Source organism: Callorhinchus milii, unplaced genomic scaffold, assembly GCF_018977255.1.
Source record: "Callorhinchus milii isolate IMCB2004 unplaced genomic scaffold, IMCB_Cmil_1.0 Scaffold12, whole genome shotgun sequence".
NCBI lineage: Eukaryota > Metazoa > Chordata > Chondrichthyes > Chimaeriformes > Callorhinchidae > Callorhinchus > Callorhinchus milii.
In genome coordinates, this window is record NW_024704753.1 from 1,199,901 (window position 1) to 1,217,795 (window position 17,895).

At 44.1% G+C, this 17,895-nt stretch overlaps 1 protein-coding gene across 1 annotated transcript in view; it reads left to right on the forward strand.

Moving 5' to 3' along the window:
- Positions 1–17,193, forward strand: part of hdac11 (histone deacetylase 11) — a 28,711-nt gene extending 11,518 nt beyond the window's left edge. Inside the window, 7 exon segments of the mRNA XM_042339559.1 lie at positions 2,718–2,760; positions 5,082–5,158; positions 5,999–6,061; positions 12,165–12,261; positions 16,121–16,299; positions 16,923–16,962; positions 16,965–17,193. Coding sequence (XP_042195493.1) covers positions 2,718–2,760; positions 5,082–5,158; positions 5,999–6,061; positions 12,165–12,261; positions 16,121–16,299; positions 16,923–16,962; positions 16,965–17,101 — 636 coding nt within the window. The 3' untranslated portion in view covers positions 17,102–17,193.
- Positions 17,194–17,895: the final 702 nt, after the last annotated feature.

Below are 17,895 nucleotides of genomic sequence, written 5' to 3' on the forward strand. Positions count from 1 at the left end.
TTGGAATATTCACGGAAGGAGTTTTCTGCTGCTCGAGATAATAATATTGGAGCTTCATCACATGCTAATAATTGTTCAGCTGATGCATTGCAGCTCCAGACCATACGGGACTAAACTGTCAAAGTGCGAAAACCTCAATAAAACCGTAATGGGTTACCGCACTGGAATTTTTATAAGCTTTGTGCAGCATATCCCAGTCTACATTAACTTACTTTAAAGAAGTAAATTTCACTAAATTGGCCTCAGTCCTGTGTGTTGCAGAGGGCAATGCACACGTACGTAATGAGGTGTGTGTGTGTGCCTCAGTCAGTTTATGAGGCAGCTCGGAAACGTGACTGTATTTTAGGGGCAAGTTGTGTAACAACAACAAACAACAACAAATGACATTTACACGGCCCCTTTCACGTCGGGAGGTCGTCCCGAGGCGCTGGACAGTCAGGGATTGGGACCCGAGCTGGGGGTTGGGATCGGGAGGTGGTGGAGGGCGGGTAGGGGTAGGAGGGTGGTCGAAGGCGCGGTCGAAGAGGAACAGGATTCTCTGGCTGTCAAGTCAAATGGTGGCCCTAAGTATTGTTACCATAGCAGGGGGCGGGGAGACGGACCTTGAAGGAGGCGATGGAGGGAGCGAGGCAGAGGGACTGTGGGATGGAGTTCCAGAGGGTAACAAACTGTAGAATCAGTTTTAGAATATTTCTGTCAAAACATGGCTTTCTACGCATTCACTTACTTCCTTTTAAAAGTGTATTAACGTGAAGCTAATCTGTACAATATCTATTCACAAAAGATTCCTCTCAGCTTCAAACGGAGGACATACTGTACGTACCGAGCAATTTGCAAAATTGCAAAATATCACAAGTTTATCGCTGAATGTTTTTGGGGTTATGTTAGGTTATCACGTGACTGTCAGATGCGTTCTGCCACGAGAGGTTAGGTTGAAGAAGGGCCTTCAGCCTGTTTGATCTCCTCGGCCAGCGATATCGTTGCGCATTGGAAAAAAACAGAGTTAAGCTGGTGTCCATTGAACCAGGATTCTCTGGCTGTCAAGTCAAATGGTGGCTCTGAGTATTGTTACCACATCAGGGGCCGGGGTGGTGGTGGGGGTGGTGGAGAGACCCACACACACACAACCATAGTTTGGCAGGGTGCCAATTTTTGTAAGGAAAGAGTAACTGGGGATATGGGGCAAAGGGGCTGAGTTACAGATCAGCCATCCATGATCTAATAGGACGGCGGAACAGGCTCGAGGGTCTGAATGGCTTACTCTTGTTCCTAAGTTCCTCGAGTGCAATTTTGTGCGAAGTGCTGATTATCACCAGTGATCAGTGTTGCCTCGTGAGGCACATCTCACCCCCATTATGTCCAGAATGGAGCTGCTCGCGAGGAAAGCAATGACGTTTTGTACATCAAAAAAGGAAAATAATTACACTAGAATAAGATTTTATCCTCTTGAATTATATTGCTGTCGAATTATATTGTGGCAGGAAATATGACAATTGCCAATTAGCCCCTTTTATCTCATCCCACAGCTGTTTTATTTGGGGGGAGAGAGACTTATTCAGTTTGTACAGTTGCTGATCATGTGGTATCCAGTGAATGAACACCAAATGAAAGAGATGCAATTCAACAGGAATTTGAGCGAAACAGTTCTTTTCTGTACCCGTTTGTTCAGAAACAATAGTTAAACATCAAACCACAAAAGCAGAATTTAATGCCTCGCATGCAGAACTTCTTTCAAATTGCAGCTGGTGAAAGAGAGGGAGTGTGTGAGGGAGTGAGAGAAAGGGAGTGAGAGAAAGAGAGTGAGAGAAAGGGAATGAGAGTGTGAGAGAGGGAGAGAGAGAGAGAGAGAGCGTTAAATCTGCAGCGACCGACGACAGTCTGGTTTTATCAGGTCATTTTCGTAAATATAATGCTGAAATAATAATCCTCGCATTTGATATACAACCTTATTACGTCATTGAGCGCTTCACGGAATACACTGTAAAGTGGAGTGGCTGTATTTTGTGGTGAAGACATGGCAGCCAATTGCACATTCAAGGTTAAACAGGCCACCGATCTCTGTGTTTCTTGCCCTGCCTTTGGAGCAAGAGTGTTAATAAATAGATGACTTCAGTGTAAATATAAATGTGTCCTGAACGGACTAAAGATTGAGATTTCACAAGGTGAGTGCTATTTTATTGGATATATTAACCCTGCACTCTCATCTGCACCAGATTTATGCAGCCACTTTCGAGCTGATGTGACAACAACGACGACAAAAAAATTACATTTACGCAGCGACTTTCACGTCGGGAGGACTTGCACCCGAGCTGGGGCTTGGGATCAGGAGGGGTGGGGGGGGGGTGGCGTGTTGATATTTTCATCACCATAAGTTGGAGATGTATCTCTGTGTATATCATACTCTATACTGCTCTTTACTTGTGCTGTCACAGTGAGGTATCGGGATTTTATATTTGGTATAAGTTTCCCTTGAAACAAACAAGCTCACTGACAAAATCTAAGTTTGCATTTCCCTGTGTAGATTTATGTCGCCAAATAAATAGCAGGTAGTTTACTGTGTACGTTTCTAAAGTCTGCATCATATCTACTGCGGATCATTATTACTACAATCCCATAACGAATGAACACACATTCCCTTGGAACTTCTGAGCGATTTAAGACGCATGATCTGATTTTCAGCAATGATTTGATTTCTATCCTTTGCTTTTGGCGTCTAGGCTGGAAAACTCGCTATGGAGAGAGGGTGGGCAATCAATGTCGGTAGGTGGCAAATACACATCCAGTTTATTGAATGCGTCCGCAGGTCAAACTCGCACCATTATAGGAATATTAATTGATTTCACTGAAAACAGATACATCTTTACATCATTATACCAAGTCTATTCCATTCCAACTTTTCCCTGGTACAAGCACGTAAGCATTTCAGCTAGTTGTTTGACTTCTACCCTTTATATAGAGCTCCAATATTTCAGTCAAGTGCCCCCAAACAGGTTGAACATTGCCCTCTGTTACAATGGAGACCATTGAAGCCACTTGACGTTTTTAATAGTTCCAGATATTTTACAGACTGACTCATAGAAACCGTAGGCTGTGAGCCATGGCCTTGTTTTTGGCAGGTATTAATGTAAGATGTTTAAATTTGTGCGCATCCTTGTTTTGTTTATTTTAATCCCAGAATGACTGTTCTGTGATATTGTGATGAATGTGATCATCAGTTTTACCAGTTTCATTTTCAGAGTCTTCAGGTGAGATGAAAACAGTGACGGGATAGCTCGCCGGGAGGGCAATATATCAGTATAATAGTGGGCTTCTATTTTGGGTTTGTGTCAAAATCAGGAAGTTTGAGATTTAATGCGCTGCCTCTCTATTTTCCAATGCCATTGTACAGGGTGTGCACACAGTCCTGCTACTCCCTTTTTCCCTGTACCGTGCACTGACCAGCAACTGAAACATGTGGAAGAATGATGATAAATGTATTTGGAGGGACTCAACTTAATTATATTCAGTACCAGGAGGTAACAGGAGTTTGTGGACACCCTGTAATGGTGCAGATAATGGTGTGATGCCTGCATTTGTTTTATGTGCATAGAGTAAGGAATTCAACCCTCTCCCCCCCGCCCCCCCCCCCCCCCCACCCCAATCTCCCACCCCAAAAAAACCACACAGACACATTCACACTCCTGTTTATCTTTGTTAAGAGCTCACAAATCTGTTTTACTGCCCCCCTCTATCCGAAGGCGCAGCAATTTGTTTTGTTACCCGGTGAGTAAGAGAGCTCTCTTTCTACCAAGTGCCGCTTAATTGAGTAACTCTCAATCCTTTCCATCAACAGGAACTTATCCAGTTTCATTTTGAGGTTTCTTCTGCCACCGGCTAAGCTGATGGTTTCCTGTCTGCCTCATGGCCATTTACTTAAAATAAAGTCCCTCGCAGTAATAGTGCTGTTCCTGATGTATGGGTAGCTTTATATTGGGCTGAGAATTGCACCTCTGATGTTATTTATCACAGCAGTGAACATTTTTGGACAGTCGCCGTCCTAATTTATCAACTAGTGTGACTCTTTCACTCCCTCCCCCCACCCCGTCTTACTGCCCCCACCTCTTCCCCCGCCACCCCACCCCCCCCAACCTCGGAAAGGTTGGGCTTGAAGCTGACTCACGCTACCCATTAGATTTAGCAACTGCAGATTGCAATGTGGGCGAGCTGGTTGGAGAGACATCCGCTTCACTCTGTGTTCTATGGTAACCTGCCAACTCGCAGTTTCACCACAGCTAGGATCGTGGCTGGCAAGCTCAGTGGGCAACGGCAGGCTAGCTTTCAAGCGAGAGGACCCGGGTTCGATTCCCAGGCGGGGCAAAACTTTAGGCAGGTTTCCTTACTCCACGCGCCTCTGCTTACCTAGCGGTATGTAGGAACCCGGTTGTTAGTCGATTGGCGGGAGTAATAATATCTCCCACAAAAACATTTGGTCGTTCAACCCACCACTGTTTGTGGGGGATGCTGCTGTGCGCAATCGTCTGCCGCCTTTCGCCCACAAAATTCAATTCACTTTACAGTGTATCCCCTGAAGCGCTTTGAGATGTCTCAAAGACGTGATCAGGCGCTGCATCAAATGCCAGGATTATTATTATTATTTCAGTGGGAGGAGAGAGAGGGTGCAGGTGTGGGCGAGTTAAATACCTATGTAGTATTTGGTAATTGAGCACGTTAGAAATCGCACCGCATTATTTTGTCGACACATTAACAACAGTATTGGAAGCAAAGATATGTTTTGAGTGTTAATGAGTGACCACAGAATACATGACACTAAAGCTAGGATAAGTCACCGTGACATCATTCGGCACGTGGTTTCACAATGGTCTTCTCTCACAGGATAAAACCAGTGTGTGGTTTTTCGCAGCACAAGTAAAGCAAGCAGTCATTAGTCTCAATGAACTCTGAATTCTGCAGTAAGCCTTTTCAGCGGATTAACATTTCTGTAGTGTGATTAAATGTGTAACCCAGATCATTTGTGAACAATTTGATAATTATATATTTAAATTACTCTGAATAATTAATGTCCGTACTTATCCCTCTGCTAGGTGGTGGTTTCCATCATTGCTCACGAGAGAAAGGGGGAGGATTTTGTGCTTACGCTGACATCACTTTGGCAATTAAGGTAGGAAAAAACATATGGATATAGATTGCTAGCACTTCACTTCAGCTAACTGAGCACGAGTAGAGGCCTCAAATTCCACACAGTCTTAGCCCCTGTGAGACCATTTTGCCTTGAAACTTAAGATGGTGCAATAAATAGTAGAAAATGAACAAGTTCAGTCTTAGTGAGAAACCAGATTTCTGCAGTTCTTAGAGAGAAATCTAGTTCCAACTTCAGACTACATTTAAGAGAGATCTTACATTTTAAGGCAAAAACAGTCCCATTTCTTCACAGAATTTTATACTTCAGGTAATCATTTTACAACCTTGTGATCTGTGTGGCTAATGAACTGTCAACATTGTTAGAAGGCCATTGGGGTTATAGCCATCGGACTCTTAGTTAAGAAAGTACAATAATAACAATTTGGTTACTCAATCCATGACTGTTTGCGGGACACTGCTGTGGACAATTGGCTGTCCTGTAGCTCAGTGATTAGAGCACTCGCCTCACAGGCGAGAGGATCTGGGATCGATTCCTGGCGAAACGTTGGGCAAGTTTGCTTACTCCACACGCCTCTGTTTACCTAGCAGTAAGAAGGAACCCGGTTGTTAGTCGATTGGCGGATCGCTTTTCCGGGCGTTATAATCCCTTCAAAAGAATAAAAATAATGGCCACAAACCATACAGTCAGTTCACTTTACAGTATACTTATGAAGTGGTTTGAGATGTCTCAAAGATGTGATAAGACGCTATATCAAATGCAAGGATTGTTATGATATTATTATCCGATCACGATCAATTTAAATGCTATAGCAGCAAGCTGTGCCTCTAGAATAACCAGGACTGTCCTTTGTTCTTGCAGTTTTTGTTTGACAGAGTGGATGGAGTGTCGAAGGTTGCAATCATCGATTTGGATGCACATCAGGTACTTTCCCTCAAAACCCTTCGTGCCCAAGTAATTCTGTCTCCTTAACCTTTTTCATGTGTTGTGAACCAAGGCGGGTAATTGATATCCTGAAATAATACGTTTGGAAACATAAGTCACACTTGGGTTGATCGAAAGCTGACTGGTTTGCTTTGCTGCACAATGCTGGACAGATCTAATCCTCAACCACTCGGGAGGAGCTAAATCTTTTTTTCTGAGGAGCAGATTGTCACTAATGTTTTATTTTCTTATTCTTGGACGAATAAGATAATTTATCCCAGAAAACTTGATCTCCACATAAAACACTTCTCACACTGTGTTCTTGCAAACATATGCTTTCAAATCCCTCAGTGATATACACCAGTTCCCAAGTCAAGAGCTAATGCATACTGTGTGCTCAACAAGAACCACAACAACACACTGCATTTACACAGTCCTTTTCGTGTCAGGAGGACGTCCCAAGGCACTGGCCAGTCAGGATTTGGACCCGAGCTGGGGGTTGGGATCAAGACGGGTGGAAGGCAGGGAGGATAGGGATAGGCAGGTGACAGAAGGCGTGGTCGAAGAGGAGGGTCTTGAGACGGGCCTTGAAGAGGCAAGTGAGTGAGGGAGGGAGGGAGGGAGGCGAAGGGAATAGTGCTGCTATCATCGTGCACCAGATCAGAAGAGAAGTTGGAAGAACTCCCAATTTTATATGACTTTTTCTGCCGATTTTCTCCTCCACTCTTAAGTGCAGCTGGCTGCCTTTCCTTCTCCTCCAGTATCTCCAGGTAACAGTTGTTCAATTGATGGCCTTGGACATCAAGCATTGGACAGGTTGGTCAAACGTGAAGGGTGTCATTAGCTGAGAGCCTGGTGCTCGCTCAGCATTTATACACGTAGCTTCTAACAATAGTTTCTGGATAGTGATCAAGAGAAGGAACAAGTAGATCCCCTCTCTTTCCTCCCCCACTACCCCCCACCTCCCACCCCCCCCCCCGTCGATATTGTGACTAACTATAACCGCTCTGGTCCCAGCTGAAATCCGCTAATTCAGCACAGACTGGAATTCAATATTCATCTTTCTGTTCTGCTTGGCCAAACGCAGTGCCGGGCAAAGCCTTTCTCCTCTGGGCTGTGTAAAGAGTCAGCCCATTCATCTCACTGTTCCACAATATTAACCTTACTGTCTTCCCATTACAGCATCAAGCTGTTTCACAAATGAGCCCAGTGTGCTGGCCTTAACCACCTTTTCTTGGTAACCCGTTCCAGCTGTTGATTATTTTCTCAGTGAAGAAATGCTTCCTCCGGTCTGTTCGGACCTTGCCCTTCACAAATGCTGACCAGTACCCTCTTGTCATTGTTGGTTTAATGCAGGATTGTCCAACCTTTTGGCTGCTGAGGGCCGATGCCTTGTTTGAGATACGTCAGGGGGACGCATAAGCAATATTTCTGTGATTCCCTTCCAGAAGCATAACATAACACTTATGGGTTACGGAGGGAGCGGGAGGGCCAGATGAAATAGAAGGAGAGGGGTGGGGGCCGGATGCGGCCCGCGGGCCACCAGTTGTACCACCCTGATATAATGTGTATGAAAGGATTGTACTGAAGTCTTATTTGGAGAGGAAGAATGTTAGGGCCTGTAATGCAGGGAAAGCGCATGCAATTGGGTTTAGAATAGTTAGCTTCAGTGCCTGCTCAGGCTCAATGGGCTGAGTAGCCTCCTCCTGTATTGTAATTTTTATGATTCGTTTTTTCTATCCCATTAATAATAATAATAATAATAATAATATAAGTACCTTATTTGCCTCTGTGAAGTCTGTGATGTCTACTTTGAAACCTCTTGTCTCTTTCGTGAGACTGACTAGCTTGTCCTTTTGTGCAACATAACACCACCCCATGAGCATTGGGTATTAGAGTCTGAAAGGGCAGCTTAACCATTAGACTGCAAAGATGGTTATCCTTCCTCGTGCACTGGGGACCAAACCCTCTTCCTCCATCTTGTACTTACCATAGATGGCCCACCTGAGAGCAGGGTCTCCATGTGGTGAATTTAAGTCAAACTGGCCCCATTGACACAAAAGCAAAATACAGTACTGCAGATGCTGTAACTCTGAAATAAAAACAGAAGTGGCTGGGAACACTCAGCAGGTCAGGCAGCACCTATGGAGAGAGGAAAGTGAGTTGACGTTAACTTTCCTCTCCCAATTTCGCAACTGGTTTAACTTGCTGGGTGGACACTATTTTATACATTTGCCTTTTATCACTCATTCGTTTCTTATTTTAATCAACAGCAAAGCTGCACCTACACAACCCATCAAACGCCATTAACTTTTCCCCCTTGTGCGCTCTTTATTTACTTTTAAAATCTAGCGTGGCTCACGTTCAGTAGTGTTTACAGTGCTTCAAAGTATTCAGTGATCTTTGGAGTTACCCCAAAAGAAAATTATGAACATCTGATGTATAGTTTGCTTTGTAGTTCTTGAAAGATTGTGAGTTGCACAACACATGTTTTGTCGCTTAAAGGGAAGAGCAATCTTTATTCCAGTTCCCACATTCCACTTCTGTTAAGACTTACATTCATTGTGGGACATCACAATTGGCTGTGGCATTTCGCCCACAAAATACACAGTCACTACACATTACAGTGAATCCCGTGAAGCGCTTTGAGACGTCACGACAACGGGATAAGACGCTGTATCAAATGCAAGATTATTATTATTATTATTTGTCTTTGAATTCCACTTTGAGAGATTCCAAATTCACCTCTCCAAAGCTTGAATTGGAGGCAGTTTTGCTGGCAAACGTGTTGCACAAAGAACAGATTAAATCAAATCTGTCTTGCCAGATACCTCTGGATTTATTGGTAATAAGAATAATTCTCACAGTCTATATAGTGCCTACAATACTGAAAAAAAATCTCAAGAATTTCAAGGGTGATTGCTGCTGCGTATCATGACTGTGTGTTTGCAAACGTGGCAGCCAAACTGGGTACAAAAGTTCACACAAAGAGCACTGAAGCATACAATCAATTTGTCTGGAGGATTGTTGGCCAGGTTTACCAGCAACCTCGCTCTTACAAAAACTGCGAGTCTGGTCAACTTGGTTGGCAGAGTTGGGCTGGTTTCATTGGATTTGGAGGAACAATATGCCTTTGAAAGCCTCAGTGTGATCTGAGGAAGGAGCGGTGTGACAGCAAACTATTCCTTGCAGTTCACCCTGGATTAATCTCCTTTTGGTGGAAGCATTTGTTACAGCGCCTCATCATGTCTTCGAGACGTCTCAAAGCGCTTCACAGAATATATTGTAAAGTGAATTGACTGTCTATTCACCCGCAAAACATACAGTCAATTCACTTTATATTCTGTGAAGTGCTTTGAGACATCTTGAAGACGTGATAAGATCCTCTGTCAAACGCGAGGATTATTATTTAGCACTTGTTAAGCTGAGGAAGATGGGTTTGGCACTGGGGGCTAATTTGGGCTTTTCATTACAACTGAGCTCAATTACTCCTCTCTCTTGAATGATATTTGCAGAGGTTTCCCTGGTTAGTCAACACCAAGTTGTTTTGGGAGTCGACTTAATTTGATACAGCGCCTTATCATGTCTTCGAGACGTCTGAAAAGGCTTCACAGGATATACTGCAAAGTGTAGTGACTGTGTGTTTTGGGCAAAGGGAAAGATTTATGGGTGAGGTGGGTGGGGGGGAGAGAGAAAAATGGAGAAATTCTACATCTACTGGATGAATTTTATTACAGATTTTCTCAAAGAAAACACGGTTTGACGTCCGTCCCATTCAATTTGGATTGTAGCAAATTGTTTATTTATAAATTGTAAATCTTGAGTCATTATTTTATCAAGACCTTGGGTCTCGAGCCTTGCTTGATGCTGGTAGCGAGGATGCAGATAGTGCAAGGGTTTGTGAAGGAATGTAAGTCAGGACAACATATGGAGCCCAGAATACAAATCCTTTGAGCAGAAATGGTATGAGTGGTGTGTCTGCAATAGGTAAAGCAGACTTGCGTTGTGATCAGAATGGATGTGTCCACACACCGAGTAACTGTTTACATTGTGTTGCCATCTAAGACGGGTTTCCTCCCAGCTGGAATTGCTTGAGAGCGTGGCGTTAGTTGGGCTTCTGCCTGTACTCCGAGATCACAGAGCCAGGCTTGCTCAGACAACAACAACAACAACGTGCATTTGTACGGTGCTCCTCAGGCAGGGTAGCGTCTCAGAGTGCTTGACAGTAAAAATGGGGAAGGAGGGGATGATACTCAGATTACTCGTCTCAACATGACAGGCGACTTGCTTTGTGAATAAACATTTTCAAAGCGAAAAACTAAAAACTCTAATGGCCGAGGGGGTAACGACACTGCTATAGCACTTAGCAAACAGACAAGGGAGTCCTTGTAGGCTGTGCTTTGAGCTGAGTTCAGCCAAGACAGTAGTTTGGACACCTATAATCTGCTAACAAATACTGTCCCTAAACGTTCTTGACAGCAATTGCTGGTGAAATGCTATGAGACATGTCAGTGTGACTGGCGCTGCATCAAATGCAATAACAATTTTCATTGCACGTGGATTAGGGAGAGTTGGATCAACCAGGTTTCCCTCTCAGGGCTCCCCCCCCCCACCCGGAAAGTGTGGCCTGTGTGGATGGTGGGTGAGGACAGGATTGAGATTAGCTGTGAAGTTGCTCCTGCAGTTGACTGGCATTGGCTGCCGCTAGCTGTTGAAGCTCACAGGAGAGCTCGGGATGAGGAACATCCTTCATTCCATTTGATCTCACCTTTCTATTATAGCATCGCGCTGCTTCTTAGATGGTATCCGGCTCATGCTATTGATTACCCTCTGCCTAGAGGGACAGTGACCGCCTGGGATCTTGTGGAGGGCACCCAGTGTCTGTGGAACTAAACCCAGAGAGTTAAGTGTCTTTAGGAGGCCAGAAAGGAGAAAATCGCCCTATAACACACGCTTCCCAGAAAACACAGCCAACCATAGCAATGTGCACTAAGCATGCATATAAATACTTCAGGTTAAGGAGATTAAGTCTGAGCATGAATGTTAATCAAGGGTAGTGGAGTTCAGCCACAGAGCTTTGTCAGTTTTCGGCTAAGCTGATCCTGACTAGTTGACGTAACGGTCCAAAGATCTCTGTTTTGTTGAAAATATTTAAAATGAACATAATATGTTAATTTTTAGCCTCTGATGTTGAGTGTTCTGCTGTGTTGAGGCTCCATCATGTGGTCGGAGGTGTTGCAGGCACATTGCGTTTGCTCCATGCCGTACGTACTCGCAGTCTTAACACCAACCAACATCAGGAAGGAAAGGCGAATGTGAAGGATGTGCAACAGTCACTAAGCATTTTTCAATGTAATCAGCTAGGAGTTTCCAGGAAATTTATTCCTTTCCAACTGAATTGCAATGTAATAACGTTGGCTTAGAGACCGGAAGCTGGAATGTGATGAGCCTGGCTGTGAACGGCAACAACCTGCTGGAAGTTTAGTTGTTGTCTTGAAACGTTACGGTACGTAATGTCATGGGGGGTTTGTGAGGCAACGTGGAAGCCTCGCGTTTGATTGTGATTTCACGATTGCACTGAAATGCCTTCACACGCCAGCGCTCTCAACGGCAATCGATCCGGGTTTTAGCTGGTTTACACTCCCATCGCACACTCTGGGCTCCTCCCAAGCCTTTGGCAACCTGTGCCGAATACTTTACGGAATTAAGTAAGCAGGATGCATCCCTCCGGGAGAGAGAGAGAGAGAGAGCGCGATCCATTCCAATAATCTATTCTCTGGAACTTCCACATGTTAGGTGGGAGACCTGGAAATCTCAGTTTGGTTTGGAGAGTCTTAAGCAACGGTGATGGGTTTCCACATTGTGTCAGACACTCGGCCGGGCAAAAAAATATATACTTCGCCCACAAAAACAACACAGTCACTCCACTTTACAGTAATATCCTGTGAAGCGCTTTGTGAGGGCTCAACGACGTGATAAGGCGCGGTATCAAATGCAAGATTATTATTGTTATGGCAAAGAATTTCGCAAGCTCTTTTTTAACAAAAAAAGTAATTCTGAAAATACATTGCTTGTTTTCATCAATCCTTGCTTTCTTTCTTAGGGGAATGGACACGAACGAGACTTTATGAATGACGATAAAGTCTATATTATGGATGTTTTTAATAGATACATCTACCCAGGAGATGGATTTGCAAAACGTAAGTCAAGTTATAGACATTACATTTTGAAGACCATCAGTATTGCTTCTCGTCTTTTGTATACGGTTGAGTCTTTTTTTTTCATACCAGCATCGCAAGATACAAAAATAAATTGTGAGTACGTCAGATATTAAACTGGGATTTGCAGTTTATCAGTGTTTAGATGTCCTTGTAGGATGCAAACCTGAAAGTAAAGTAGCTCAATTTGTCACTTGGTCACGGGAATGTGCCGCGCAAAAGAAAAGGACATTACATTTGAAGATTACTCGGTTAGAATTGTTAAAACGTCATATTTTTTGCAAACAGATAGAACGGACAACTTTTCCCTCAAGCTGTTGACGCATATCACAGGTTTAGAGTTTGTCGATCTGACTGGAAGCAGTGTTTACAACGGTGTGTCAGCTTGGCTCCGTTGGTAAACTCTCGCCTCCGAGTCAGAAGGTTGGGGGTTCAAACCCATACGTTGGCAAATTAAACTCACGGCACTCTGATGCAGCGCTGAGGTTGTGCTGCGTTATATAGAGATGCCGTGCCTCACGTCCTGTCCTGTCTGCCTTTGCAAGTGGACACTGAAGATCCCGTATTGCTCCACGAAAACAGAAGCGAGTTGCTCTCTCCCAGTGTCCTGCCCAACAATCCCCCAGAGAAAAATTGGCTGTTCATCTCACGGCTGTTTGTGGGGACGCTGCCGTGCGCAATCGGCTGCCATGTTTTGCCCACAAAATATTCAGTCGATTCACTTTACGGTATATTCTGTGAAGCGCTTTGAGACGTCTTAAAAGAGTCTGTTGTCGTCTAAAAGGTGTCTCAAATGCAAGGATTATTATTATGATTATTATTGTGCGTGTGGGGAGATTCGCCCCCTGGTGGAGAAGTCTGTGTACTGTGCACTTCGGTTCAACAGTGACTCTGCCCCTGACTGTATGGGTTAAATAAGGACTTGTGGAGTCCTTATAGCGTAGTGGTGAGAGCACAAGCGAGAGGACCTGGGCCTGGATTGCTGGGCAGGGCGAAACGCTTTGAGACGTCTTGCAGACGTGAGAAGGCGTTATATCAAATGCAAGGGTTATTATTATTTTATTATTAACTCGTAGGGCAGAGGAGGTTCAGCTCATGTGTAATAGCTCTCGAAAATACTCGTCTGACTGTAGGACATGAATTCAACCTGAGTATCAGCTCTCCATTAACAGGAGCACTTTACACGTACTTGAAGCACTTGCTGAGAGGAGGTGCGTACTTTAACGCTGGCAGGTTACATTAATAACAACCCTTGCATTGGAAAACAGTGCTTATAGTGTTCAAATCTCAAAATGCTTCACAGTTAACTATTGTGGAGTGTAATGACCGTTTTTGTAAGCCAATGTACACCTAGTGAACAACCACTAACAGCCATCAACTGAATGACCGAGTGATGTGTTGGGATTGTTGGGCAGGACTCTGGGAGAAATGTCGTTCTGTTTTCGATTAGTTTCATGAGACTGTTGCCGTCAACATAAACAGGCAGACGGGATCTCGGTCTCATCCAAGCTCAACATCCCCAGTAATGCAGAACTTTCATGGAGTCCCCGTAGCGTAGTGGTTAGAGCACTCGCCTCGCAAGCGCGAGGACCCGGGTTCCATTCCCGGGTGGGACGAAACCTTAGGCAAGTTTCTATACTCCACAGGCCTCTGTTTACCCAGCAGTAAGTAGGAACCCGGTAGTTAGTCGATTGGCGGATCACTTTCCGTGGGTAATAATCCCTCCAAAAAAAAATGTGGTCACTCAATCCACAACTGCGTGTGGGACACTGCTGGGCACAATTGGCTGCTGTGTTTCACCCACAAAATACACCTTTCAATTCACTTTCCAATATATTCTGTGAAGCGCTTTGAGGAGTCTCAACGACGTGTTAAGGCGATGCATCAAATGCAAGTGATCCTGTTATTAAGTAATCAATTTAATACCAATTTGAAACTGAAGCTGGAAACCTACTCTACTGTGGTTGTTCAAATGGAAATAGTTTAACACCACAACCAGAGAGTTGCAGTTCAGTCTCTTTTCTCCTCCAGAGAAGGAGATGAAAAGTTGCGTTGTATTTGATATCCAAAATAGATTGGGGAGATTCTGTTTTATCCTTAACACATGCTCCACATAACGTTCCAAATGAGGTTCCAGAGAATCCGTTTCCAGAGGATTGAGATGCTTTGATGTTATCTCATCAGAAGATAACATTGTGTTGCCTTCAGACTTCAGCTCTGTGATTACAGTTCTCTCTGGTTGATCTTTAGCTCAATTTCCCCAACACTGGTGAGAGATTGCAGACCTGTGCTGCATTCAGTTTATGGCTGATTCGATAATATTAATAATAATAATAATAATAATCCTTGCAGTTGATATTGGGCCTTATCATGTCTTCAAGACGTCTCAAAGCGCTTCACAGAATATACCGTAAAGTGAATTGACCGTATATTTTGTGGGCAATTACCCACCAAAGACAACAAACAACAACAAATTGCAATCATGTAGTGCCTTTCCCATCGGGAGGACCCGATTTACCACACGATTTTCATTTGCTACGAATAGGGGGATATCCCATTTTGGTGATTTTCCAGAGCGAGACAAGTCGCAAATAAGCTCGCGCTCTCGGCATTCGTGAAACTCACTCCAGGTGAGTGAGACTGGACAGGTGTGTCTGTAATCACGCACAGTCTGATTACAGCTTGTGTAAGCCACAACTGAACATTGACTCACAGGCCGAGCCAGAAAATGACTCACTGAAGTGGAATGTATTGGACTGTCAATTACTGCCAACTTGTGTATCTGCTTCTATAATCATGGGTCAAACTTCACGTATTCCTTCATGAGCATTAATCTGTTCCTCCCTGTATTCTCTCTCTTTAGCGCAGTGAGAGCATAAGAATTTTCTAGGCGAAAGAAGGCCAAACCACCCAGTTCACCTTCCACCATCCTGGCAGTCACTTGCACATGTCATGTCCTAAACTATATACAGTTGGTTCAATACAATTGCATCCCCTATTTCAACAAGAACTCTAACCTTCACTTTATTGGCTGTTCATTTTGAGGAGAGCAGTATTTGGACTTGGAATGCTGCTGTGCGCGATCGGCTGCCGCGTTTCGCCCACAAAATACACTGTCGATTCACTTTACAGTGTGTCCTGTGAAGCGCTTTGAGACGTCTCGAAGACGTGTTAAGGCGCTGTATCAAATGCAAAGATTATTATTGCAGACTAGATCTGACAGAAGGCTGAGAGGTAAATGACCAATTAATCTGGAGGATTGTTGAGCAGGCCAACGGGAGAATCTCTCTTCTTTCAAACAGTGGGATGGAACTGAAGAACAGGCAGACAGGCTGTCCCCTAGGTTTAACTCCTCTCTGAAAGACGGAACCTGTGACAGAGAAATACTTTTCCATTATTGCACTTAATGGAGACTGTGAGTTCAAGTCCCGACGTGGAACTTGAACTTGAATCCATCTGATGCAGAGACACGAGTGGAAACGTGTCATAAAGGTGGTTGCCTTTCAACCCCGCCTGCTGAAGTAATGTGCTGTCCACAGCATAACAAGTTCCAATTGTGTTTCTAAATGTTTGAGATCCAAGTATGACCTTGTGCTCTGCAAGATTTATTTTATTTTCTCACTTGAAAGATTCCTGAATTTCCTTTGGTGTAAGATACAGAAAAATGACTGGTTTACACGCAGTGCCACGTAAATAAATAAGGCTGTGCTGGGCTCCAACTCACGCTGTTTGCTTTCATACGTTTGAAAATGTGTTTCCTGCGGAGTGACTGTGGCCCAAGTTGATGGATTGATTGATTGATTGATTGGTTTAAATGCTTTATTCATGAATTTGTTACCAGAAGCCATCAACCGTAAAATTGAGCTGAATTGGGACACGAAGGATTCCGATTATCTGGAAATAGTGGAAACAGAACTGGCAGCAGCACTGAAGGAATTCACTCCCGATATCATAGTGTATAATGCAGGCACGGACATTTTAATTGGAGATCCCCTGGGTGGTCTTTCTATTACACCGGAGGTTTGTAAAATACATTTTTTAATTCTAAATGATTGCGCTTCACCATATATATAATTTATTACATATAATAATAACATATTGATATTAATCCTTGCATTTGATATAGCGCCCGATCATGTCTTTGAGGCGTCTCAGAGTGTTTCACAGGATATATAGCAACAATAACGTGGATTTATGTAGCGCATTTCACGCAGGGTATCATCCCGGAGCGCTTGACAGTGGTGGAGTAATGTTGTAATCCCCTATGTAACCCCCCACACCCCCTCTCTGATTCCAACCTACAATTGTGCTGGAACTGATGCCAAACTTGGTGGATGGCAGTGTTGGACTGCGATATGTCCCGGCTTAGTTCTGATTTGTTGAGTTAAACACTGGGAGTCCTGTAGCTCTGGTTAGAGACCTTGCCTCGCAAGCGAGAGGACCTGGGTTCGATTCCCGGTCGGGGCGAAACTTAGACAAGTTTACTGACTTCCACACTCATGCCTCTGTTTACCTAGCAATGGGTAGCAAGAACCCAGGTCCTCTTGCTTGCGAGGCGCGTGCTGTAACTAACATGCTACAGGACTAATTCTTGACTAATCTTCTAATTCCTTTGAGTGTCTTGTTTTTTATGTGACGTCCAGGGGATCATTAAAAGGGACGAAATCGTCTTCAAAGCCGCCAGGAACATCATGTCCCCATCCTGATGGTGACGTCCGGAGGTTATCAGAAGAAAACGGCTCGGATTATAGCGGATTCCATCATCAACCTGACCCGGCAAGGACTGATTCGACGCAAGTCGTTTGCAAAAGGTCGCTCTTAAGGCCTTGGTTCTCGTCACCACCATCAACATGCGTTTGTCTGCGTGGCTAAACCGTGGCTCTTTAACTAACTAAAGGATGTTCTGCCATCTGACACGGTAGTTGCAAAGGTTGATCTTTTAAACAGAATTAACAATAGGCTTATGGTACAGTACTAAATCACCCACAAAATACACAGTCAGTTCACTCCACACGATATCCTGTGAAGCGCTCTGAGACGCCTCAAAGGCATGATAAGGCGCTATATCAAATGCCAGGATTATTATCATTATTATTATTATTACTAACTCTCTAAAGAAAAGCTCAAAGGCATTATGCAAGATATAATTCCATGTTAGATTCATCATGAGTACATCCCAAATTCCTAAATCAGTCATTAGGTGAGGAGCAAGTTTGCCCCTTCTCTAGGGATCTCCTCTTAACCCACCCTCCCCTCCTCTCCCCCTATCTCCTCAGGTAGCTGCTGAAACCCAAAGCTGCCAATAAGGGGAGACAAGTTTGCAGGGCTATAGGGAGAGAGTGGGGGAGTGGGGTTGATTTGGAAGCTCATTTCAAAGAGCCGGCACAGACACGATGGGCCGAATGGCCTCCTTCTGTGCTGTATGAATAATGCGCTAACACAGCAATGATAAGCAACTTGATGCCTTCATCACCTTGTGCACAGAATAGTGGGTGGAGGTGCCTGTGTGGAGAGAGAAAGAGAGAGTGGAGCCACGTAATATATTTTACTACTGATGTTAGCCGGCTATATTTAGTCCAGATAAAAGCACTTTTATTGTCCACAAATCCATTTTAA